The sequence below is a fragment of the Verticillium alfalfae genome, genomic scaffold (genome assembly GCF_000150825.1).
Source record: "Verticillium alfalfae VaMs.102 supercont1.8 genomic scaffold, whole genome shotgun sequence".
In the NCBI taxonomy this organism is placed as follows: domain Eukaryota; kingdom Fungi; phylum Ascomycota; class Sordariomycetes; order Glomerellales; family Plectosphaerellaceae; genus Verticillium; species Verticillium alfalfae.
The window spans coordinates 489987-516066 of record NW_003315031.1 but is presented as its reverse complement, the minus strand read 5'-3'; the positions used below and the strand labels follow the sequence as shown (position 1 = coordinate 516066).

The window sequence follows — 26080 nt, the reverse complement described above, 5'->3', positions numbered from 1 at the left end:
ATAGGTACTCAGCGGGACAGGCAGCTTCAGGCTTAGCACCTCCAGCCTCCGCCAACTCCCTAAGCTTCGCGATTTGACACACCCCAGGCACGCTTTTGGTCTCCCATTCTCCCCAGAATCCCTATGTTGAGATTTCGCGCTGGTCGGGCTGCAGGGAAAAGCCAAAAGCCCGATTCAGCAATGGTTGGTGGCAAAGTCTCGTCGCGCGTAGAGTGTCACGCAAACTGATTGCATCACATCTGGCCATGGGTGCGGGCTCGGTGACGTTGCTTGTTCAGCTCTGGCCTCGATCATAGCCTGGCCCGTTTCCCGAGTGTCCGCCTTCTTGTGGACATCATAGGCTCCTTCAAATGCTCCATCAAATGCTCCATCAAATACTGCATCAAATGATGCAGTAAATGATGCAGCAAGTGATGCAGCAAATGATGCAGCAAATGATGCATCGATCTGCGCTCCGATTGGTACTCGGACTGTGGCGAACGCCAGGAGCAGACCAAGGGGGATAGCAGAGAGAAATGCCAGGTGGGAATAGCAAGGGGCGGGAGATCGCACCAGTCGACAGCGCCAGTCGGAAGCAAAGCTCGACGACAGCGTTCGACGACAGCGTTTAAGCTTACATGGTACTCTCTGTAGCCCAGGGTCGCATACAAGGTGCATCCATTTAAACGTACAAATGGCCGCTGCCAGTAAAAGGCTCTAGAAGATTGGGTAAACGGTATAGGAACTCTTGTGCACTGTTGGCTTGGTTCTGTGCTATTTCGTTCTCCCTCATTCTGGAAGCGTACTGAGATCGCGGAGGGGGCAGCGGAGGGTCACTCATTGATGGGGTGCTAGGCACTCGGCCCTCCAACGTCTTGATCGAACAGTCACGTACAAGCTAATGCGAGCAGAAAGTCTCCGTCCGCATCTGGGTAGATATTTCTGGACACTCAGCCAAGGCGAGGGACCTTACTTGTCTCTGTATTCTTCGCACATCTTATCTTGTCGCGTTCGAAGACTGACGCCGCAAGGGTACCTATTAAACACGAGGAAGACTTGACCACGCGAGGAGCAAGACATGGTGCTCAATGATCATGGACGGGCGTCGATCGTAAATGCTCCCAGACTAAGAACAGTTTGTACGGCATTCGTTGCGAATTTGATGTTCGAGTACGGATGTTCCAATTCAATGCACAGACAAGGAGGGCAAAAATATGGACGAAGAATGGGGGCGCAGATCCGTTCTAGGCTTAGGCGTGGCCTTGCCGTACAGGCTCGAACAAGCAAGGTTGAACCATGAAAGTAGGAAAAGGTGTGGCAGGGTTGTCCAGGCAGCCTTGCAGGGTTCAGAGGCGACGACATGTTCGCGCCGCCAACGGTCAGAAGCAGATGCCTTGAATTGCGGCAAGCCCCGAGACATGCGTGTTGGCGGGCGTGCTGGCGGCTCGCGAGCGAGAAGGGGAGTGCAAGGGGCGAGACTCTTCTCCCAGAATCGTCGAGCACGAGCACTGCGCCGTGGGGGAGCGAGTGGGTTTTGGCCCATGGAAATCCAGGTGACGGACCTGGAGAACGCAGCCTTTTCTGTCTTCATGGTGCCGGCCACCTGCGCCATTCTTCAACAATGGTACGAGGTGTAGGCCGTGGCGGCCTCGAAGTCGGTCTTTGTTTGCTCAGGCGGAACTCAGGCAGTTCCAGCACCGATGGTCGTTAACATATTTTGCGACCAACTCCAGGGGTCCTCGTGCATCTCTGATGTGGTCCCAAGGGCATCTTCAGAGGACGCAGACAAGTCATTAGAAAAAAAAAAAAAAAGGGATGTGGTCGGCCGCACGTGGAAGCGACATGGTGCCATGCAGGCCTAACCGCTGCCCGTCAACATGTCCCGCCAGACAGGACATATGCGAAAGGGCTAGGGGTCCAGGGCCTGCGGCTGGTGCTGAAAGTTGGGGTTGTTCTCAGCGGCTTCAAGTCGGCTGTTGGGCCCTGGCAGGGGTCGTCCATTACTCGTGATGAACTGTGGTTGTCCGTCGTTGTCCCGTTCGATCACGCGGCGTCCCCATGGCCATGCCTGGACCTAACTTACCCTGCTTGTCGACCAAAAATGGGGGGTGTTTCGACTTTTCAGTCTGGGTCGCATCTTTGACGACCAAAAGAAACGGGCCATGCTACGTCATTCAGGTTGGAGGCAGTCTCATCACGATTTCGTCATGGGACTGATGAATCCTCCAGTCCTCGGGCTGTTCTGGCGTTGTTGCTATCACTGATACTACCATTTACTTCAAGTCGAATCTGGTTGAGCTTGACGTGAATCTGGTGGGCCCCTGTGCTGGCGGTCGTTTCTCCAAATGCAGGATGCTGGAAACAGAGGGTACTGCAGGGGACCTAGCTTCCCTATCCTGATAGCCACCCAGGTAGGTCAAGTAGCCTGGAGCGCGATATGTTGTCTGCCCAGAGCTTTAGACATATTGCAAGTCTATGGCTTGCAAGTATGCTGTCAACCAGGGGACTGGCACCACTTGGTCGAGTGTAAGTACCCCGTTCCTTCGAAATTTCGGTACTGTACTGTAGCGTTGCCCCCGCAAGCTTTCGTGCAATCTCGCCGTTCCGGGCTTCGAAGCGCAGCGGTTTGGCTCCGTGTCTTTGCACCACGACGCGAACCCAGGCTCGGGCTGGCTGTATAAGAGCGAGCGAGCAAGCAAGCAGCGGTTTCGTTCCAAGGTGCTTCACGCCTCAGCTCGGCACCCACCCTGAGAGGCTATCGGGATCCCGTCTGGCCAGCACGTAAGGATAAAGGGGAGAGGAGGGCGGCAGTGCACTCATCTACCTATAAAGAGCGTCCCACCCGTCAGTGACTGGGCGCGATCATAACGTGGCACCGCTCCCAGTCACTTTCTCGCCTCCCATCACGGCACTTTTAGCCGTCCCAAAACGACCAGATCGCGCCCCTCGTCTGCCCTGACCACCATCCAACAGCAGACAGACGGGCTTGTTCTCCATTCCACAAACAACGGTGGTCATCGCCCTTCACCATGATCCACGAGTCCCTCATAGCCCTGATCCTGGGATGCATCTTCGGAGTTCCGTCCCTGACGCTCTCCATCCTGACCTGGTGGGAAGCCAGACACGCTCGGCTGCAGTCGAGAGACCGTAGGTACTTCCCTTCAATCAAGCGATTAATTATCAAGAAATTCCATGTCTCCTGGTTTTAACCAGCGCAGGGCTCCGCAACGACGATGCCGGCACTCGACACGCAGGTCCGTCTCACAGTCGGGCGGCCTGACGAAAACTTCCTTCGTCCCTCCTTCGTCCCTCCATACGGCGCATGAACAGAAAGCGGCACTCATCAACCGTCAGAAAGTAGGACCGTAACTACAGATCATAGACGAGGAAGCTCAATGCTCTGTATGATGCATGTTTGGTACATTGGCGTTCATTGTCGCTCGATTTAGTTCATATAGGTGTCGAATACATTTCCCTTTCATTGCCCTGATTATTTCACCCCTTCTAGAAGCCAAACAAATCCTTGTCCTCTTCATACCCCCATTCCTTCATCGCCGGCAGCACTGCCTTCTGCATCATCACTGGCGGCCCGCACACAAACGTCGCCGCCCCCTCACCCGGCGCAAACAAGTTGTCCTTGAGAATCTCCCCCGTCACGTATCCCGTCAACCCCTTCCATGCGTCGCTAGGTCGGCTGAGCACGTGCACGACCTTCAACTGTCCCTTGCTCTTCTTGACGAGTTCCTCCATCTCCTCCCTCAGCAGAATGTCAGCCTCGGTGTTGTTGGCGTCCACGACCCGGATCTCCGTCTCGTCATCGCCAGACATAATGACGCGCGAGAGGAGGGAGAACCCAGGTGTCACACCCGATCCGCCGAGAACAAGAGACACACGTCGATACTTGCGCTCCTCGCCGTCGATGAGGAACGTGCCATTGCCAAGGTAGACAATCTCGCCCGTCGGTCCGCGAATCTCAACCTCCTCGCCAAGTGGCATGCAGTCGAGGATGTTCGACATGGCGCCACCGGGCTGCTGGTCCGTCGGGAAGTACGTCTTGACCACCAACTCAAACGTGCCGTCGCCGTCGCGAAGATCGTGATGCTGCTCGTTGATGGCCTTGCTGCGCTCTTCGGCCCCCTTACCGTTGGGGACGCCATTCTGTGCCGGGCTGGGGAGCCGGTCTGGCATGTTATTTAGCGCAGGCAGGATCGGCCGTGTCGGCGTGTACGACCGAACGAGCATCTTGTCCTTGAGGTGGAAGCCGATGAGGATGTGCTGGCATGTACCGAGGCCGAGAATCGCCTTGTGGTCGGGCAGCTGGAACGTGTAGGCGCGCGTGTCCTCGGAGATGGCCTTGCGGGCGATGAGCTTGGTCGGCACCCAGCGGTGTTTCTGCAGCGTCGCCTTGTTGTCGTCTTTGGACTTGGCCTTCTCGGCAGCCTGCTTTTTGGCGTTCTCCTTGATGAAGTTGGCCGCCTTGTCGGTGACGGTACCTAAAAGGCATTCTGGGTCGGTCAGCATGGGCTCTGAGGCTTCATCACGAACATGAACGCACCTTTCAGCTTCTCATAGGCAAAGCCGTCATGGATGCTGCCAAATTCCTCCGTCGTCTCTGCATGTACCCGGCCAGCATGCACCATGATCGGCGCCTTGCCACCCGGGTGCCAGGACATGACCGACGTTGCGTCGTACACCTTGCCGTCGACGACGATCCAGCAGTCGTCCTCGGAATCGTGCTTCTCAATCTCCTCGCGTGTGAACTGCTTCTGCGGCGTCCCGGCCTCGCGCTTCGCCAGCTCGATCTGGTTGACGACACTCGGCTGCATCCATCCTCCATCACCGTTGGCCGGCTCGGTCGGGTGTCGGAAGAGCACGTACGCGCCGTCCGTCTCGTCGTCCTGCGCAATCTCCGACTTGACGGTGTACCAGCAATTGTTCATCATGCCCTTGAGGTTCCAAGCCGGGTCCCGTGGCTGCGAGTTCTTAAAGACGTTCCAGCACTTGACGATGATGCTCCGCGCCTGCACCATGCGATGCAGCGGCACGTCGACGTGCCAGTGGCACCATGTCCAGAACTTCTTGCCGTGGCGGATCGGCAGGTCAGGGAACTTGCGGATGCAGTAGAGCCAGGTTGCGCCGTCGTCGAGCGAGACTTCGACGCGCTGCACCTCGTGGCCGCCGCCGTCGTAGGCGAACCCCTGGATTCGATACTCGGTCCCTTTTCCTTTGCCGGCGTCCTTGAGCAGAATCTTCTCGCCCTGCTGAGGGTGCACGATGACCGAGTTGAGGTTTTGCTCCATGCAGGCCGTGCCGGGATGGCGGAACATGGTCTCGGCAAAGGGGCTCTCGTTGTCCGTGACAAAGGACGGCAGCACGCGGTTGTCCCAGATGTGGTAGTACGAGTCGTTCTCCTTCTCGGAGATCCAGACCCGCTTGAGCCACTTGACGCACCGCCCGCCGACGTGGCCCGGAATGATGACCCGCACAGGGTAGCCGTGATCCGGCGGCAGCGGGAGGTCGTTCATCTCGTAGGCCAGCATGACGTCGTTGCGCGGATCCATAGCGTACGCCAACGGGATGCAGGTCGCGTACTTGCCGGCGCTGAGGTCCTCCGAGCCCTCAAAATTGACCCAGCGCCGCGGGCCGTCGTTGCCGAGATCGTCTGGCACGCCGGCCGCGAGCAGCACGTCGCGCAGGAGGGCGCCCTTCCAGTAGGCGCATCCGCCGCCGCCGGCGCCCCAGTTGAAGCCCTGTGTTCTGCGCATCATGTTCAACTTCCTTGCGGCGGTGCCGTCGCAGGCCATGAAGACGGGAATGTTGATGCTGCGGCAGCCTTGCTTCATCTCTTCCATCGTCAGCTTGATCTTGCTTTCGTTTGATGTCCTATCGTCTGATATTCCCACATCAACCGCGGCAGGGGGCCGGGGTTTCGCACATAGGCAGGCTCTTGGGGCGTGATGAAACCGGCGCCCAGCAGGCTTGGGGAGGGGCCCCCCGGCGTTGAAGGGGGGGCTTCCCCGTCCAGTCGGATGAGCTCAGCACTGGGGGGGAACCAGTTGTCGGGCGTAAACTGATCGGCCTCGTCAATGAAAACGTCGCAGCGGTGGTGCTTCTGCGGCGACTCTTGGTTGCCGTCGTTGGTCCTGAGGTTGGCCATGTAGTCCTCTCATGTTGCAGAGGCACGCAAGAGCGCTCGCTCCTCGTCGGTATACTTATCCTCAAGCGTCTCGCCCTCGCCAACGTCGTTTTTCCGCTCATCCTTGAGATCGCCGTGGCTCGTCTTGTCGTCATGCGCAGGTTTTGCAGGCTGGCTGGCGCCATTCTGTTGTGAGTCCTGCCCCTCTTCACTTTTCTTCTTCTTCTCCTCTACCTTTTTCTTCTTCGCCTCGTTGATTGGCCACTTTTGCCCATACTTGACCCAGTCCTCGGTGCAGTCGAGGGCAAAGCGCACACCGACTGCCCGGTCCTGGGGGTGGATGAGACGAAGGTCGTCCTCGCCGTCAATGACATCGCGGAAGTTGATCAGCTCGCCCTTTCGCTTCCTGTCGAGCAGGGCCTCGTACTTCTTCATCGCCTTCTCCCAGTACTTGGGCCCGCCCGGCTCGCCGCTGTAACCCGGGACGCGGCCATCGACGTTCTTGAACCCGACGCGGTGGTTGTGCCCCGCACCCCAGTCGGGCTCGTTCTCGATGGCCTGCTCCGAGGACCCGGGATGGTCCCGCTTCTCCACGACAAAGTGGCTCGTGCCGCCCATGGTGACAATGGCAATGGGATGTGGTAGTGGGCCTTGGATGCTGCTTCGGAAGACCCTCGCAGGAAAGGAAGAGTAGAAACAGAAGAGCACAAGGAGCGAGGCACGAACTTGTAGCCGACGGGGAGAAAGGTCAGACCATAAGGTTTCGAGAGCACCAGTGATGACGTCTTGTGGCTGGTTGCCGGATTCTCCCTTAGATCGTGGGCGGCGCCGCACAAGGGAGGCCGGCGCGGTGGGTCGTTGCCGACGTCTCCGCGGCTAACGTTGCCGCATGCGGGGTCCCGGCTCGCAATTGGTTCTCCCCGGACAAGTTGGTGGTGCCATGGCTGCATAAGAGCATAACCTAAACATCTGATTGGGATCGGTGGTCCAATGGGCTGATGTGCATTTGCATGGCGTTTTTGCTTCTGGCATAGAAAGTGTGGAGGATCATGGATGATCTGATCTTGGGGGCAGATGCAGCTCGGTTTGATTTCTGGGTGGCTGGTCATTCGCGCCATGAAACGAGGGTCCATGATCCAGAATGATCGTGAGACTCGCCTTTTTGTCCCGTGGCCTGACTCGCGGGCAATGATTCAAGCTTTGTGGGCTTCTCATTGACGACCTCCTCTGCATCGTTTCAAATGGACCAGATTCTCGAAGGCTTCAACCTCCCCGCCAACTTGTCCCACAGTCAATAGTGCTTCGAGACTGTCATGGTCAGGTGCGCCAAGCATCGCATTACGAGGGTAATCCACATCTAGAGAAAGATTTCTTGGCGCGAAATTCCTTTCCATTATTGTACACTCAATTGTGCCAATATTGATCAAGTTGGCTGTCAGGGCACATCCATTTGCTGACGTTGGAAAATGTTCTCCCTCTTGGCAACTTCATGCTGCCAATATTCACACGAGACGCCCTCCCGCGTTCCCTGATTCGGGCCGCGGTTCAAGAGACAGTCAGGCGGTGAGACATGTCAGCTATGGAAGCCCGTGCTCAAGGAAAGACATCTTTAATTACTGTCCAACGGCCATGGCCTTGCTGCGTACAGTGTCTCACGACCCTGACGTTCGTGCTTCGAACTGACTCACGGTTTCCCGTGAACCCTCACAAGACTCGAGTGATGTATCGCGCCATTAACATCTTGGCTGACGAAGGCACAATCAACTCCAAGGGTCAGCAGTGCTGAAACCACGAAGAAATCTCAAGCGGTATGCGGGCCGGGCTCACCCGTGGAAAGACCCCAGAAGCGTCCTGGTAGGGAGGATCACCTCGGTTTTCCCAGGAATGTCGAAAAATCATGCCGACGGCAGTATCTCGTGGTCTGCGCTGCCCGTGGCACAGGCGGCCCTGACACTCGCCGTGGAAGTCCTGTCCATCATCCATAAGGTCACGACTTGCTCTGAACGTGCATATAACGGCACAAACGACAACACTCAGCGCACGCATCCTAGCCCTGACACAGCTTCATCATCAATCCAATTCCCCTTAACTTACCCAAGCCCTATCACAGCCACACTTTTACGCCTTCATCAATCACCGCCATGCAGTTCAAGATCGTTGCGCTCGCTTTCACAGCCCTCACGGGTTTCGTCCATGCCCAACAGCTCTCGGCTGAAACCCTAGCCGGGGCCATCAACTTCATCGCCGACACCTCCCAGGAGACCAGCGATCTCGTCAGGCAGATCACCCCATTCAACCCCGTTGCGTTCGTCAATGCTGTTCCTGTAAGTTGCGGCGCTTGCTCACTTCTATCATCTCGAACGCCCAGACTCATAGCCTGCCGCAGCGCGTCGTCAACAATTTCAAGGCTCTGGCCAACACCGTCGCCTCGAACGCCCTCAAGCTCAAGGGCATCGAAGTGGAGGAGCCTTTCTCCGCGGACGGCCAGGCCCAGGTTTTTGACGCCTTCGTGAACCTTGTGAGGGTCTACAAAAACCTCTTCGACGTCTTGTTTCCCCGCTCCAACATCATCTCTTCAGTTGGGTTTGGTCCCGCCATCGCTGGCGCCCTTCGCTTTCTCGAGGCTGGCATCGATACGCTCTCTATCAACATCATCAAATTTATTCCTAACCACAGTGAGGTCGCTACCAAGGGTCAGGTGGGTCTCAGGCAACTCTTTGGAGCCGCTCTCGATCGTTTTTAGAGACAGGAAAAAGCTGAAAGGGATATGGTTCATTGCTGGAGAAGTGGGAAAACCGAAGCGAGAAATACTAGAGGGCTTGGTCTGCAATAGGGGTAGGTTGCACGATTTTGTTGGTGTCTTTTTCTAGCTGAGCAGTACAGGGTACTGGGTGGCACAGGGGCTGGCGGCCTCATATGGGGCAAGTTGAGTTCGCTTCTGTGGAAGTAGGTCAAGTAACCATGACCATACTGTTATGCTTTATCATCTCCGAGCCTTTCCAACAGGGGCTACCGTGACGCGCCCTAGTTGTCGCTGGCGAGGTGCACGAACCTACGACCACCACGTTCGTTTCAATAAGGAGCAGCCGAGTCTCTCGATCCCCCAGGGGCAACCGGTGTTCAGGCTTGCCCACCATGGCGAACCCGGAGTCTTGGTTAAGGATGTGAGCCACGATGGGGACCCGACTTTGTCGATGTAAAGCGGGCGGGGGGGTGGGAAGTCAACAACGGACGAAAACCTGCATTTATTGGCCTTCACGACTCAATAGTGTAGCTTTCCAGGACTAGTCAGAAGATTTATTGTATACCTTAGTTGCACTCCGCCTCTCTTGACAAATGATCTCCCACCCTGGCTTCACCTCGCCTATTCGCCAGACCTTGACACCTCGAAGGCCAAGAATCAGTTCCCACCCCGCATCAATCAATTCGCTGGGGGAAGACATTGATCACGTGAGATATGTAGGACGTGCAGATTACGTGACGGATAACAAAGCCAGCGGGGTAGCCCGGAAAACGTATCAACCCTAACTATAATCCCAGTAACAGAATAACTAATGATGCAATAGAAAGCCATCTAATTACCGCTTCGAGGATAGATTGCTGTCTGTTGGGTAGGGTACCCTGGTCTTCAATCGATCAATTTCCTTTTTATGCTTGGTATCTGCCCAGCGGCCTTCATAAAGAAAGACGTGGTGCTCAATTTCGCCGGCCGACTCGATTGGCAACTGATCATCAACCAAAGACAAGACACACGCGCGCCAAACGACAGCACATGCGCTTCAACGCCCTCGCCCTCCTGCCCCTGCTCGGGTCTGCGCTCGCGCAGCTGCAAACCCAACTTCACCTCGAACGCTGGCGTGCAGATTTACAACCCTTCCGACTTTTTCGACACGACAGGGCCTTGGAGCTTGATGTCCCGTGCTGGCGACACTTTGTACATTGCTGGTATGACGCCACTGAAGCCGTGAGAATACTTGCGATTGCACGTGCTAACCTCACCTGCCACCAAAGGTATGCGCGGCATCGTCCCGCTGGACAACAGCCTCGCGCCCGAGGGGCTTCCACGCATTCGCCAAGCCTTCCAGAACATGAAGAAGCTTGCCGAGTTTGCGGACGTGGAGCTCTATGACTGTGTCCGCCTCGTCGTCTACGTGACCGACATGTTCCGGTACCGGCCCTTGGTCAACCAAGTACAGATTGAGCTTTGGGGTACCGACGCGAACAAGTACCCGCCCCGCACGATCATTGAGGTCGATCGCCTCAACCAGGATGACATTGTCGAGGTTGAGGGAACATTCTACATGCCTCGTAAGCATAAGTGTTAGGAACCAGCCTTACGATTCGTATGAGGAAAGCATGGGGGCAATGTGGTTGATAAGTTCATTGTCTAATGATGGTTTGGTGGCATGAGAGCGATACAGTCTTTATAGGCGAGCATTTAGAGAATTAATCCGGATGACCATGAGCGACAACCACATGATCCATCAGAGTGAGACATCTCGAGATCGCTCTCTCAGGGGTTACCCTGGGGAGAAGCTGCAAGGCCACGAGGGGAGCTGAACGACGTGGAATGATCAAGAAAGAAGAAAAGAGCAAAAGAGTCATGGAATGGCAGGGTTCCCATTGTTCCGCATGGATCTAGCGTTCTATTGCTTACTGAAACATTTCAGGATTGTCGTTCATCCGTCGGCGGGACATGAGACGTGCCTTTACTTTCGTCAAGCTGTTCAGCGCGAGACACAACGTGTAACTGAATCGTGGACTGATCGTGAAATCCTGCCGAGATGATTCGACGACGGCTCTGCCATTGTCACGAGACGCAGTGAAGCGGTGGCGAGCCGGGGAAGTCCCCCGAAATGCTCCTCGCGTGATCCTGGCGAGTAGGTTCCCTCACCAAAAGCCACACCAGCCATGGCCGCATGCGAACGGATATTCTAAGCTCTTGGTCAGGATTTTGAACATTTTGGGGGATGCTTTGATTGTGTGGCGTGCTTTACTCGTTCCTGCTGAAATGGCCTCCCTTGCGGTCCATCCCGCTGGCCGTTGCATCGCCTCCCATACCAGGCCTGGAGAAAGTTGCCTGGACTTGAGCTTGGCCCCTGAAAACCGTCACAGCACGCCCACAGACATCGAAGAAAGAGAGTTGTACATGTATACCAAGGATGTGATGACTCGACCCGACATCACGGCTAGCCTTTACGAGTTAGGAAATCCGCGCTTGGCGCCGCTTTTGCGGGCGCAGCGTCAACATCAGGGCTGTCGGTCTGAATGAAGGACAGGGTCCATCCCATGACGCTAATGTTAGGGGGAAATAAAGTTATCGCTACTGCAAGGGAACACCCCTGTGCAGCCTACCACGAAACCCGGGTCATGGTCCATTGGAGCAACGACCAACCCTTCTTGGTCGCTTGGCGGACGCCCAGAACATGGATAGTCGTCTACTCAAACGATGATCCATCCCACGCTGGAAGGCTTGTTGCAGTCTTCGCATGCACGGGATGGTGGACAAACCGGTGAGCTGAGGGGCAGGCTGCTGCTGCTTCTGGGTCAAGCCCTCAATGCAGTTAATCAAGCGTTGATCAATGCAAAACTCGGCTGCCGGATCCTGGTGAGGTCGCTCGATGAAGAATCTGACCCTGAACGTTGATGAGGAGCCGTGGTCAAAAATAGGGTCAGTATCCGCAAGATCCCCCTCTCGAAGGTTTCCGATCCGTTGTCTGTTCGCATGTTCTATTCTCCTTTGATCAGGTTTGCTAGAGCCTGCTATGCCGATCTGCTTCTTTCGCACCTGGATACTCCCGTCTGAAGATTAGCGATGGCCGAATCAAGACCGATCGACTATGTGATCTCGGTGCCCACATTCATCGGGTCCCTCCTCTCCTTCCTGGGCTCTGCGACGGCCCTAGGATTCCAGATTCTTCGCCCGCCGCGACGACATTTCCGCCATGCTCTTATCATCAACCTGTTGTTAGCAGGCAAGTGAACACTGAGATTCGTAATCGTTGCGTTTTCTCATCTAACTTGCAATAGATCTCATTTATGGACTGGGAAACACCATATCTGGCGCCGTCTTCCTCATCAACGGCCGCACACCAAGTCCGTTCTCCAAGCCGAGCACACTATGTCTCGTCAGTGGCTGGTTTAGTCAGGCGAACGCCCAGCACATTGACTTCAACATTCTCATCATTTCCATTATTGTTCTGTTATCCGTTGTGAAGAAGGATTCCATCGCCGACCTGGATACAAAATGGCAGGTCTTGATCTGCTTCTCGGCATGGCTGCCTGGCTTCACGACCGGTAAGGCAACCTCAAGCACCCCCTCAAACCTCCTGGCATGGCGGAGATGGCTGACTTGTGCCTTCAGGAACCATTGGTCTCGCGCTGAATTCATACGGTTACGTCAGTGGTAACTGGTGCTGGATCAGGAGCAACAGACTCGACTTGCGCTATGGTCTCTCCCACGGCTGGCGCATCGCCATCTTCTTCGTGACGATTGTCATCTACACCTACATCTACATTAAGCTGAAGCGCGTCTTCAAGGGCCTCAGGAGCATGTCCACGGCCACCGGCACCCGCAGGAAAACGGATCACATGGTCACGGTGCCCTCTGATCCCGACAACAACGACACGCAGAAGATTCTCGTCGCCCACTCCGTCTCCGTCAGCCACGAGATGCAAAACCTGCCGCGAACACCAGACACGGCGGACCACGAGCGCGGCTATAATAACGATCCCGTCACGCAGTCGACGGTCACGGCCTCGGGAACCGATAGCAGGCCTTTTGAGGCGTCGCGCATGCCGGCGGCGCCCAATGTCAGGAAGATGCTGCTCATGAACGGATACCCGATAGCGTACATCATTCTGTGGATGCCCGGCATCGCGAACAGGCTGGCGGAGTCGGTTGGAAAGTCTCCGCGATGGCTGAGCGCCATGCAGGCCTCAACCCAGTATATTGGCCTCATCAACGCGTTGACGTACGGCTTGAGCGAGCAAATGCGGCAGGGCGTGTGGAAGAAGTTGAAGGACACCGGTGGTGGAAGAAGATGAGTCTGATTTGGGCACGATGAGGGGGGTTTCACGAATCACAGATACCTCGACATGTTTTGTTTGATTATGGTAGTTTATATCTCGCTTGAATGGGCGACATGTTGTGAGGGATTTGGGGATCACAGAGTTTGAAGGGCACACAACACCGCGATGGATGGTTTGCTTTCTCTCTTCTCGAGAATTCGTCTGTCCGGAGGATCCAGTCCCTGGGCAACTTTGCGCTTCGGAATGTACTATAGTTTAGGAGGAATATTTTCTTGTGGAACTGATTCACTTGTCTGTACCAAAATTTGATGGTCGTTCATGGTGGACATGTCCCATCTCATATGTTCCAGCAGCCAGCTTGAGCTGCACTGAGTTGGAACGGGAACGCTGAAAATATGTCCCCGTGGTAAACCTCCGGTAGAACTTTTACTCCAGGGCTTAGCGCCTCTTCGGCTCCCTCGGGCGAACGGACAGATGCAAACGCTAGCAACGGCCGCTCATTACGGCAGAGGGCGGCGGGGCATCGACCACAAGGCCTAGCGTCGGGGCGTCTCGGGCTAAAAGGCAGGTAGTTGTAGGGCAGGTTATTGCCATGGGTCGCAAAAGTCTGGGACAGCATGATGTGGGACCAACGAGAAGCGTAAATCAGACGCCTCTTGATCGTTGAAGTGTCCTTCCGCCAAGTCTGAAAGGGGCGCGTGCATGAGTTCCAGCTCTCTGGAACCGAAAGGCGAGGGACCAACTTGTTCGAGCATGCCACTGAAATGCCACCCACTACTGCAACGGCATTGAAGGTCGACTCGTGCTAGGGTAGGTGGGAAGCCTACCCCTGGCAGTTTGGGTGGAGGTGCATGACGCAAGACGGCTGTGTGCTCTGCTGAGACCGATCTCTGATTTTGTCACCCACCGAAGGCAAATATGCGGTAGGTAAGGTAGGTTAACACTATTGCATATTTGTCGATCGAGACGCTCGAGCCGAAAGAGATGGATGCTGTAGATGCGAGCTTAGATTGAGGGAAATAACGTTTGGGCCCATTCGATCTCAGGTCTCACCTGTGTAAGCTGTAATACCCCGAACCATCTGCTTCGGGCAGCAAGAATCAAGTCCGAAATAAAGAAAAAGCTAGGACCCTGACACGTTTTGCAGGTAATCGGGATGAAGACAAAGCGGCGTGACTTGGCAGCAGTACTCGATCATGAACGTCTGTTGAGACTGATGCCGCAGACGCAGCTCCGCCGCAATGGTCGGTCGCGTTGTCACTCGCGCTGGTGGGGATCGACCTTGTATCCTTTAAGCACATCACTGCCACTGGCGGTCGGGCCAAGGGCAGGGTGAAATCATTCAACACCATGATCTTTGAAGCCAAAGATGGGCTTCGACATGAAAGAACTGCGATGCCAAAGATGCGGCTGTCGCAGCCCACTTCGATTGAGAGGCTCGAAGAAATCCTTCCAGGGCCCTCATCTTTGAGCAGACGTAGACTGCCGCCACCCCGGTTGGAGGACATTGTCCTGCTGAAGCGAAGGGGGAGAGGATCGCGATGCTGGTGAGCGATACGAGGCCAAGACTTGACAAGACCCGCTAAATCTGTCGGGGCAGTCGGAGGGCCTGCGTGGCTTGCGTTAGCGCCACACGGCCACCTGCATTTTCCGCGCCGATTCCCTCGACAGCCCGCAACTGCCCCTTGAACCGCCCCCGCTTCTGGAAATTGGACGAAGGAGTGCATCCTCGCCTTCGCCAGAACACCTGACGAACCTGTCGATTTGACGCAACAATGAGCTGGCTTCTTCACCAGCGGAGCAACCGTCTGCAGAGCAAACGAGGGGAAATATCTGTTCCTTCGATAGGTACCGAGGCGAACCTCCTCCCTGGTAATGCTCTACTCGCCAGGCATCTGCCAACCTTGGGGCCTCTGATGGCGACAAAGAAAAATCACTGGCCACCACGTGTCCGCGAAAGATAAGCAGCAACGTGTGCCTGGCGTATGAATCTCTGCAGTAGCCCGCCAAGGGGAAAGGTCCAGCACACGACAAAGACCCGGCCAGCGGCCTGGCACCGCCACTGCCCAGCATCTTCGTCTATTCGGTGCATGGGAACCAGGCCCAAACAGGTGGGATCGTCAGGAACCTACTCCCCCGTCGCAACTGTTCGGCACCCCGGCCGCTGGAGGAATCGAGAAGAGGGGCACCGACTGCCTCCTACAGAGATTAATCGGACGGTGGAGGGGGTCCTTTTTTCCAGACGCCTTGGCACCAGCGACACAAGCGACAGTATTTCTCATCGGCCTGCCTGTTACATCCAAGATTGACCACGTCCCCACTATTGCCCAGTCGCTTCGCCAAACCAAGCGGGCGTGCGGCCATGAGCCATCCATCATTTGGCAGGCGCCGACTGGCGGAGCCCGTCCACAAGTGCAGAGTCCGGGACCTTGCTCTCTCTACATGTATGTACTACTCATCCGAGGAAGCAATGCAGACAAGGCACCGCGCGGCGCGGCATCACACCCGAAAATCGAGGGGACCCATCAGGAACAGAACAAGGATGCCGTATGATCGACGAATATTACCAGCGGCCCGCCCGCCTGGCTTTGCCGGGCGGGTTTCTCGATCTTTCATCCGCTTTCCCATCCTTTCTTGACTCACTCGTTCGTCAAGCTTAGGTTCGCGGCCATGGTTTCTTTTCGCTGGCTGATGCTGGCAGCGGTCGCCGGCCTAGCCAATGGCCTGGCCGACACCGACACCATCACCTGGGGGTGGGCGATAACTCGCGCGCCGGCTACCAGACGTCAGCGTCCCCGTTCCGTATCCGGCCCCCTTGAAATAGCACTGACATTTCCCTTTCCAGTAACCATAACATGGACCCGGCTGTCGTCCGTAGTTCTCAATTCGATCAGATCTTCCAGACCACACTTCCCGGCCGATATGGCGGCCGTGCCGAGCAGATCTTCTCTCAGCCACTCGTTTACACTCCCGGCGACAAGCAGTACGTCTATCTTGCTACCACGCAGAACAATGTCTACAAACTCGATGCGCAGACGGGCGAAATCCTCGCCTCACGCAATCTCCACATTCCTTTCCTCTCGGCAGACCTCGACGGATGCTACGATATTCAACCCCACGTCGGTGTCACTGGTACTGGTGTCATCGATCCTGACACCGGCACCTACTATCTCCTGGCCAAGACCTACGAGAACCAGGAACTTGTCGATGTCGCCCAAGGTCGCCCCGCCGGACGCTACTACCTGCACGCTCTCGATGTAAACGACTTGAGCGAGCGTCCCAACTTTCCTGTTGATCTTGAGGGTACCGTCGCCAGGAATAACCCTGATCGAAGCTTCAATGGTGGCATCCATCTCCAACGCCCTGCGCTGCTGCATGTGGGTCAGCATATTTACGCCGGCCTCGGCTCCCATTGCGTCAAATTCAACTTCACCGGCTGGGTCATGGGCTGGGATAAGACGACCGGAGAACAGGTCGAGCGCTTTGCGACGCAGGGCGAGGGCGTACCCCAGAACACCGAGGGCGGCGGCCTGTGGATGGCCGGCGGTGGCCTTGCTTCCGATGACCAGGGCTCCATCTTCTTCGCGACAGGCAACGGATACGCTGGACAGCTTGCCGAGATTCCTGTTAACGGCCGCAACCCCCCGACTTCACTTGAGGAGGCTGCTGTTCACATGACGATCCAAGAAGACGGAAGTTTAGATCTGGTCGACTTCTTCATACCATGGGATAAGCGCGCTATGGATGGAGACGACAAGGATCTTGGATCGAGCCCTCTTCAAATTCTCCCCAACGAATTCTCTTGCGGCAACATCAGACGTATTGGAGTTGTGACAGGCAAGAACAAGAAGACCTACTTCATCAATCTTGATGACATGGGTGGTTACCGCAACGGCGAGGATCGCTTCGATAAAATCATCCAGACTTACGAGCACGAGAACTCGGTTTATGCTGGTGCTGGCGTCTACCCTGGAGAGGGTGGCTACATCTACATCAATGGTGCGTTCGGTTCCTGTCTGCGTCTCACTCCCAATGTTATTGCTAACTTACCCAAGTCGTACAATATCCTACCATCGTCTTCCGCTTCTCTTGCGCCAACGGTGTGCCTTCGTTCAACAAAGAGGCTGAGACCCCAGAGTCCAATGGCTACACCCTTGGCGTGAGCCACGGCACTGTCACCTCTCTCAACGGAGAGCCTGGTACTGCTATGCTCTGGACCACTGACGTACAGAACCCGCCTGGCCAGCTTCGCATCTACGATGCAGTTCCTCGCGACGGCGAGCTTACCCTCCTTCGGAAGTGGGAGATTGCCGGCGTTACCAAATTCAGCCGCGCCGTATTTGGCGACGGGATCATGTACCTGGGTACGACTACTGGTTTGTTCTACGGATTCGGCGCTCCAATCAACCGCCCCATCGAGTGCACTTCGCCTCTCGAATTTGGCGCCGTCAGCCTCGAAGCCAGCGCAGAGACCCGGACTTTGACTTGCACTGCCCTGATCAACACTGTTGTGAATGCCATTTCTCTCCGTGAGGCAACCGATTTCAGCATTTCAGGACTGCCAACACTGCCCTTGACACTGGCTGTGGGCGCCACATTCGCAATCGAGGCTGCCTTCGCGCCTACGGACCTCGGCCTTCTCTCCACCGATGTTAACATTGAGACGGAGAACAGCGTCGCCGGATACCGTACCACCACGTCTGCCCGACTCACTGGCACCGGCGAGACGGACAACCCAAGACTTTCTGTCAGCCCCAGAGAAATCGAATTCGACAACATCATCACAGCTGGCGCAGCGCCACCTGCTAACAATGTCGTGCTGTCGAACCAGGGCAACTCTGTTCTGACAGTCAACGAAATCCGATACTCTGAGACTATCAACGGTACTCTGCAAATCTGGGATCCAGCCAGCGGCGCACTAGCCATTGGACCTTTTACAATCAGGAACATTCCTTCCACCATTGATGCCAATTCAGGCGCCACGGTCTCGGTATCCCTGAGCCCCGCGAATGGAGGCGCATTCAGCGGGCACATTCGATTCATCACCGATGGTGGCAATGCCGATGTGACTATGACCGCTCACGTCGGCGCGGCTCCTGTGCTCCTCGTCGAGTTTGAGCGCCCTGATGGCGAGGGATGGACGACTTATCAAGAAGGGACCGCGTTCTCGTTTGGCGAGGTCACCCAGAACAACGTGAGGAACCTCAGGATGCGCATCACCAACACCGCCCCTGCTGGTGGTGTCAGATTGTCTCTTACGGTCTCCAAACCTCCTCATGGCGGCTCCGGAATCATCAGGGCCAACAATGCCGTCGATCTTGGCGAGGGTACAAACCTGGGTCCTGGTCAGAGTGAAACTGCCGTGCTTTACTGTGCTGTCCCTAAGAGACAGTGGAACATGGAGCCCTACCAAGGCGAGGCTGCCTGGAGCCTCAACACCAACGATCCCACGGTGGCTTACCAGAACATTCAATTTGAGTGTACTGCTGTCTCTGAACAGTCTGCTCCTCTCCTGGAGAATGGCCTGTCGCAGTATCAGTATGTCGGTTGCTTCAGGGAGAACACCCCTGGCCGGCAATTGGCCAACCAGCTCTACGGAAACGACGAGAACACCATTGCTATGTGCGTGGAGGCATGCGCTGCTGGCAACTACGTATTCTGCGGAACTCAATACCACCGAGAGTGTTGGGCCGGCCCTACCATCCCCAGGGAGCGTGTTGCGGATGTTAACTGCAACTTTGACTGTGATGGGGACCTCAATCAGATCTGCGGTGGCAACGGTATCGCTACTGGACCCGGTGGCGCTTACATTTCTCTCTTCGCCGATACTCTGCGATTCGATGGCAACGAGACCAGCATCCCTGAGCCTGAGGAGCCAGTGGACCCTACTGATCCCATTGTCAACCCAGGCGTTGATGGGTACATCAGCATTGGCTGCTATACCGAAGCCCCGGGGAGCCGCGCGCTGCCTTTCTTCTTCGCCACCGAGGACCAAACTGTCGCCATGTGCGTGGACGCCTGCTCGCTTCGTGACTACGAGTTCGCTGGTGTCCAATATGGCGGAGAGTGCTGGTGCGCCAATGCTATCACGACGGGTGCCGTTCCGGCGCCTGACGCGGAGTGTAACATGGCCTGCAACGACAACGCTGCTGAGTACTGCGGTGGCGGCTCCCGGCTCAACATCTACCAACGCCAATCTGGAGGTTCTTTCCCTTCTGCTAGTGTTTCTTTGAACAGCACTACCCCGGCGCCGACTTCGTCTTTGATCCCCACCTCTTCTGCCCTTGTCTCTTCTGTACCAATAGTTTCAAGCATCGTCACGTCTGCCGCCCCGCCAGTGCCGACACCTGGAGAGGATGACTTCATCGGCGACTGGTCTTTCGAGGGCTGCTATACCGAGGGCGATGGCGTTCGGGCCCTGGACGGTCGCTTCTACGCCGACGACGAGTTGACGCTTGAAAAGTGTGCCGCCTTCTGCGAGGGTTTTGTTTACTTTGGCGCCGAATACGGACGCGAGTGTTGGTGCGGCGATGTCCATGGCACTGGCAGCGTGTTGGCGGCCAACCAGGGCGACTGCAACTTCGCTTGTGGCGGCGACGGCTCGCAGTTCTGCGGTGCGGGCAACAGGCTTCAGATGTATCGCTTCGGTGGTGCGGACACGCCCTCGGGGGCTGTCAGCAGCTCTCTCCCGGTGCCCACATCCGCGGTCGTCAGTTCTGCTGTTGCTGCTTTCAGTTCAACTGGCCCGGAAATCAGCTCTGCCGTTGCGGGGGCCAGCTCTCAGATAGCCATTGAGGCTAGCACTGCCCCTGCTCCCAGCTCCGTCGATGAGAAGACCAGCACATCAGTCGTCGAGACCAGCTCGGCGGTTGCTGTGGAGTCCAGCGCTGTTCAGTCCAGTGCTGCCCAATCCAGCTCCGCAGAGGCCAGCTCCGTCATCGAGATGACGTCTTCCGCCGTTGCCTCTTCAAGCTTTGTTCCTAGCTCTGCGATCCCATCATCCTCGACCCCGACCTCGACGCCGTCGCCTTCCGTCTATCCAGGTAACGATCTCTGGAACTACACGGGCTGTTACTCCGAGCCCTCCCCTGGCCGTCTTCTACCCAGTCAGCTTCTGAACGACGGCGATGAGATGGATATTGAGCTCTGTCTCGACGTTTGCGCTGGCTACAACTATGCGGGTGTCGAGTATGGCCGTGAGTGCTGGTGTGGTGACCGCCTCAACGCCGAGGGCGACGTCCCCAGTGAGGGCACAGCAGCGCCTGGCGAGCTGGTGGACGACGACGAGTGCGCCTTCCTGTGCCCTGGTAACAGGCTGAATTACTGCGGTGCAGGTGTCAGAATGAGCGTGTATATCCTGAGAGAGCACGAGGAGGCGCTGGCTGAGGCGTCCTGAGACAGATAAAGTGGTATGAAATGATGGTAAATTGCATGATTGGTTCAGCCTGGCAGGCCCTGCCTTCCAAAATAGCATTTCTTAGGTATCTTGTATTTTCTTGTGATAATGATCCTCACACTGAGGCCTCGTATATAAGTTCTAAGTCACATATTGCTCTTACTTGCCAACTCAACTCGCGTGATAGCCTACTGAAAGTCGGCCCACCAGCGGGCTTCCGTAAGGCTCCCGTCTCGATATCAGCTGTGTGTTCGACCGTGGCTGCGTTACCAACTCGGTACAGACACTTCCAGGTCGTCGTACAGTGAGCCGTGAAATGATAGAACAAGGAATAATGGAGTTCATACTTCCCCGGCTTCAGCTGCTCGTACTTTGAAGACAGGTGTGACAATACCGATCTCTACTCCCCACGTGTTCTTCCGCTTCAGTTGATGGAATTTAAGCAGTTCCTCGCCGCCGGGAGGTATCTCGATTCCCAGCTGCAGGAGAATCTCGACCACAGCCGTGTATAAGATCTCGATACTGCCGTCTTCAATCTTGACAGCGAGACCAAGCGCGCCCTTAGCCCCAAGGCGTCTCGTATGCTCCGACTCACGAATGCCAATAGCGTAGCATCCATCGGCACCAAGCTTCCCAATCAGCGCCCCACCGAAGAGTTCCATGAGAATGGTGCAGAACCGATCCTCTCCGGCGACCATTTCCGGGTGTTGTGCCATGGCATGGTAGATCTTTGCCATCTTCTCCGTCCGCGCAGACGGTGTCGTCGTCGCCGCTCCGACCGACTTGTGCGCCACTTCATCCGCCGCGGCCGCGAACCGAGCAAACGTCATTGCGAGGTTCCGCAGAGGCACCGCCGGCGCGGGGAGGTTACACCCGTCGATCGCCCAGAGGACCTGATCGCCCGAAAGCCCGCACAGGTCCTCGACGACGCTCCTGACGCGCGCCTGCATCGGGTGCGTGGGCAAGTGGTAGTCGGCGAAGCCGGCCCCGAGCGCCGCGGCGCCCGCGAGCATGGCGGCGTGCTTGCCTGAGCAGTTGTTGCACAGCGGGCCCGGGACGAAGCCGTCCCTGATCCAGCGCCGGTTCACCTCGGGGGAGACGGCGTCGTGGCCGCCGCAGCGCAGGTCCGCTTCCGTGGCGCCGCCGGGGACGCGCGCCAGCAGGGCCGAGGCGCGGGCGACGTGGCGGTCTTCGCTGCTGTGGGAGGCGCAGACAAGGGCGAGGTCGGCGTCTGTGAAGGCTGGGTCTGTGGCCGGGCTGAGGGCGCCCGTCTCGAGGATGGCGAGGGCCTGGGCTGGTTTGATGGTCGAGCGGACGAGCGTCACTCGCTCGGGATCGCCGACGGCGAGGAGGACGTTGTTCTCGACGTCGACTATGGCGGCGTGGACGCGGTGGCGGTTCTCCGGGACAGTGCCGCGGGTCGTGAGGATGTGGTCTTCATACTGCCGGGTCATGGCGGGAGGGGGCAGCGGGAATGCTGCCTGCTATTTCGATGACTTTTCTTGTTGTAGGGATGATGAGGTGCGAGACTGAAGTGGCCGGAATATCTGCCTGTCTGTGATAGCTTTTAGCCGTTTTTGAGGACGCACTGTTTCCAAAATTGAAGTCCCTGCGTTGCGGTTCGACCACTTGTGGATGGATGGGGGCCATGTGAGGCTTGTTTCCTAGTTTCCGTATCGGTCCGCGACAATCACTGCAATTGGTTGGGTCGTCAGAGTCATTCGCAAGCTTGAATCCTTAGCCGTCATTAACGCCCCATTTGGGCCTTGGAGATTATGTTATAGCTCGGTCTGGTTGGCCGCGCCCCAGGATTGAGAGAGTTCGGCAAACCTCCGAAGTCGGGGTGACTCACTGCTGGTCTGGTCTTGCTTATCAGTACCGAGATGGTGAGTGAGGGGAAAGTAAAGCACACCATCAATCGCTTTGCATGATGCCACAAGACAGGAAAACGATCAGTAGATGAGGACACGCTGTTCATTACGTGTCTCCGACGTCAAATTAAGGTCAAAGTCAGAATACGAGAATTTATAGCTGGTCACTGCTTGAAGGTTTCAAGCTTATCAAGAAACTTCGAAGTGTATTGCGATCGATTTAAGCTTAAAAACAGAGTAATAAGGGTTTGAAGTCTACTTCTTGAATCGGTATGCTCTGTTTAGCTAGGAAAGTAAGCAACGCGGAGGTCCTCCGTTGCTCTCCACTGGCCTAAAAATCTGGCTTGATAAGGACATCCGCTCGATCATGGTTCGGTAATGAAAGGATTGGATTTGGATGAGTAGGCATGTTAGCAGCATCATGTCCAGGTACCAAATCTTTTACAGCTTGACCTGGCCTGTCTACTGCGTGGGTACTCTTGTGAGCATTTGGAGAGTTTGCGACCAGCGCCAGGTTTGACTCGGAGTCGTATGACCATTTAAAATCAACGTGAGCAGTGGTATTTCTAGCAAGTCGTAAGCAACAACACCACAACGCAAGATTTGAACTGCCGTCGCATACATGTGTCATAAGACGTTGCCGAACGGTGTCCTCCGTCATCACACAGCCCCTCCAAAGGGTGGTGAGACTATTCAATCCATGGTAAAAGGATTAGCGACGCCACGACATTCTCAAGCGTCCCATCATCTTCTGCTTCGTGGTGCCTGCAAAAGACAACTAACGAAACCCTTTGTCCAACCGCAGCCGCTGTAGTGCAAGCTGGAGAACGCAGGATTAAAGGGCGAGTTAACCATAGACAATCCTCGACCCGCAAGCCTCACTGTGATCTGAGTAAGACCAACATCGTGAAGATGCTTCAATCTGAGTCAGAACAGACGCCATGGACTTGCATGACTGGATGAAAGAAGGGGAAAGACGGCGGCTGAGCCTCAGGTCGCACTGCTTAAGGCGCGGTGGCGCGAACTACCCCATGCTGAGCCACGGTGCACGACACTACCATCTCAAGCCGTGCTGTACACCTTTCCAGACATGCATAAACTGGTGGAGTGCAATGTGCAGTCAATGTGTGCATTTCGCAAAGCCCATGCAATCCGCTGGACAAATTTCCGTCGGAAAGATCAGGTCCTGGCGATAGCAGACTACGGCACACCGCTCATCGCAGGCGACCCTGAGACATGTGCGTTGTTTTCGTCGAATACGAGAAATTCGGCTGCTCACGGGGTCCAACAATTGACGTCAAAAGGCCCAGTAGTGCATGGAAGCTTCCCCGGAAGCAGGTCGAATTCCGCAGGGATGGTGGACAGACCACAGCATGGGTTGATCGACTCGTATTCTTGGCGATCTTAATCTGGGGTAAGGGTAAGGCTGCTGGTACCGCCAACAAAGGAGCTACAGGGCCCGTCTGACGGGCTCGGGCCTCGATGGAGGGGGCAAGTGAGCGGGTGGCTGGGCCCTGGGCCACAGGGTCGTCCCATCCCTTTACGTGGGATGGGACGATGCGTTGTCAGTAATTCTGCGGATGACAACAAAGCTTATGGTTCGATTGACTCTGTCATTTGTTGCTGCACGTTGAGATGCACGTAGTCACTGAATGAAGGGCCTTCATTGAGAATCTACCAGGGTCTGCTCAATATTTCCGAGCAGCTAAGTCAGGGATGCAAACACAGGTGGAAGAATGCCCCTCATGCCCCTTGCGTTGCCTGCAAGGACCTGCATGAGCGCCGGCGATCAGTAAAACTCGATACGAGCCATGATGCGTCGCTGCTCCCGCGCTCACCGAACAGAACGCAAGCAGTCGCTGGGGCACTTGCTCGGGATGACTGCTGCCAAGCGCTTCGGCTTTCACGTTGCTCTGATTCTGGATAAGAAAACTTAGTGATCGACATAAACGCTCCGAAGCGCTGACTCTCATACCAGATTTCCACAACCATGGTCCACGTATGACGTTTGTTGTGGGAAGTCTGACAACATTCTACAGAGCCGGATCAACAAGATCCACGGAAGGCGTTTTGATCGACGCACAAGTCTACAGGTGAAGTCCTTGCGCATCAGGTGATTACTCGTCGCCGAAGAAGCCATGCGATCCAATGCAACACCATGATCCTCCATCCCGAAGGGGCTGGTCAAATATGAGCGATTTACTCGGCGACCAGAAGGGTTGTCAACCAGCCGAACTATTGAGCCTCCTCCAAAGCTGGGGTGTAGATCGTTTCGTCGACATACAGCACTGACCCTCACCGCCAGAAAATGGTGAGAACCTCGTGTTCAGCTGCTCAGGTGACTGCAGGGCGAAATAGCCCAGCCACACGGCCTTTCGCCTGATCCTCGCGACAAACGTAGCCTTCAATCGGCTCTTGTCCCATTTCGCACACATCGTGGGCTTCACTACCTGCATCTCTCCAGCCATGGAAGCGAGAGCACTTGATTTTGCTGTGCAGAATGAGGAAGCCATGTTACGTAGCGGCGGGCAATGGCTACATGTGGCTAGCCTTTGTCATTTCTAGCGAAGTGCTAGGCAATTTTCGTGGTGGTGTGATTCTAAACATAGCCCCTCTCTACAGCCTGAACAAGAACACGAGCTGAGATGGCCACGCTGCTCCACGACAAGAGTGGCAAGGACCCGATCGCGCCGGGACAACGCGACGGGCCTCTGGGGCCTAGCAGCATGGTCGTAATTCCCCCATATTACCCCCCCCCCAACAAATACTTGTTAGCCGGCGGCATCTCGAAAGGTCAAGTGGGTTGCCCGGCGATGCCGAGGCACCGTCCCCCTAGTCAGCGACCCCCGAAAACATCGCCAGGGCCGTCCCAGCCCAACTCGGCCGAGTGACGTGAGCTGACCCCAGAGATGAATACGAGGCGATGCCTGTCAATGGTCCACAAGGGTGCATCTCTGCTCGCTTTGCTCGCTTGTTCCCGCCACACCTCCGTTGCACCCAGCCATCCTGCTTTTCGCCTGAGCTTCTAGCTCCCTTCTCCGAACCCAAACCCTGTCTTGCTTGAGCCCTGCCGGGCCCGAAGAGCTGTTGTGTTGCTAAGGCAGGGAGGCCCATCTGTCCCGAGCTAAGGGAAGTCGGCACGCCGAAAATAGACCTGATCATCGCCTGATGGGGCGTCCGACCTCAACACGAAGTGTCCGGGGTGACGATCTCGTGGTTCGTCTGCTGACTAGCAACGTTGACGGCCTGGCGGAGTTGCACTGCACATCGTGACGATGATGTCGTGTTGATGAAGGCAGGAAAGTGGTCCTTCGCTACTCGAGTGTCAACTACATAAGGGACAGCGAACATCCTCCTTTTCCCTCTCAATTCCTCATCACTCTCACACATCAGCTTCATCATCAACTCTTCAGATCTACATCTCACCACTTCTCACCAACTTCACTCATATTTCTTCACTCCCCAAACAACCCAACCGCAAAAAATGCACTTCCCCACCGTCGCTGTCGTTCGCCGCCCTCCTCTCGGGCTCTGCCTCGCCGCTCCCGCGCGAATTCTGTCCACGGCTGGCGTCCCACTCCTGGACTATGTAGAACACCTGTGTGGCCTGCAAGGCTACGACAGCGTCTGGATCCTCTCTGGCACTATGGGTTCTTCGTACCTCCT

The 26080-nt window shown here is 56.1% G+C and overlaps 6 protein-coding genes across 6 annotated transcripts; 4 read left to right on the top strand and 2 right to left on the bottom strand.

The window, feature by feature from the left end:
* Positions 1-3483: 3483 nt before the first annotated feature.
* VDBG_06582 (nitrate reductase) lies at positions 3484-6733 on the bottom strand (the record flags this gene model as incomplete). Its single annotated transcript, XM_003002974.1, has 4 exons — positions 3484-4472; positions 4535-5802; positions 5889-6122; positions 6192-6733. 4 exons carry the CDS (start codon positions 6731-6733, stop codon positions 3484-3486), a joined length of 3033 nt encoding a protein of 1010 aa, XP_003003020.1.
* Positions 6734-8240: 1507 nt separating this feature from the next.
* VDBG_06581 (predicted protein) lies at positions 8241-8947 on the top strand (the record flags this gene model as incomplete). Its single annotated transcript, XM_003002973.1, has 2 exons — positions 8241-8439; positions 8502-8947. The coding sequence occupies 2 exons, from the start codon at positions 8257-8259 to the stop codon at positions 8856-8858; spliced, it is 540 nt and encodes a 179-aa protein (XP_003003019.1).
* Positions 8948-10026: 1079 nt separating this feature from the next.
* Positions 10027-10865, top strand: VDBG_06580 (conserved hypothetical protein; the record flags this gene model as incomplete). The annotated part of the gene is made up of 3 exons (XM_003002972.1): positions 10027-10060; positions 10127-10423; positions 10786-10865. The coding sequence occupies 3 exons, from the start codon at positions 10027-10029 to the stop codon at positions 10863-10865; spliced, it is 411 nt and encodes a 136-aa protein (XP_003003018.1).
* Positions 10866-12362: 1497 nt separating this feature from the next.
* VDBG_06579 (conserved hypothetical protein) lies at positions 12363-13162 on the top strand (the record flags this gene model as incomplete). Its single annotated transcript, XM_003002971.1, has 2 exons — positions 12363-12412; positions 12520-13162. 2 exons carry the CDS (start codon positions 12363-12365, stop codon positions 13160-13162), a joined length of 693 nt encoding a protein of 230 aa, XP_003003017.1.
* A 2655-nt stretch (positions 13163-15817) lies between these two features.
* VDBG_06578 (conserved hypothetical protein) lies at positions 15818-20543 on the top strand (the record flags this gene model as incomplete). Its single annotated transcript, XM_003002970.1, has 3 exons — positions 15818-15900; positions 15993-17146; positions 17203-20543. The coding sequence occupies 3 exons, from the start codon at positions 15818-15820 to the stop codon at positions 20541-20543; spliced, it is 4578 nt and encodes a 1525-aa protein (XP_003003016.1).
* A 341-nt stretch (positions 20544-20884) lies between these two features.
* On the bottom strand, positions 20885-21997 carry VDBG_06577 (L-asparaginase II protein; the record flags this gene model as incomplete). Its single annotated transcript, XM_003002969.1, has 1 exon — positions 20885-21997. One exon carries the CDS (start codon positions 21995-21997, stop codon positions 20885-20887), a length of 1113 nt encoding a protein of 370 aa, XP_003003015.1.
* Between the last annotated feature and the right edge of the window lie 4083 nt (positions 21998-26080).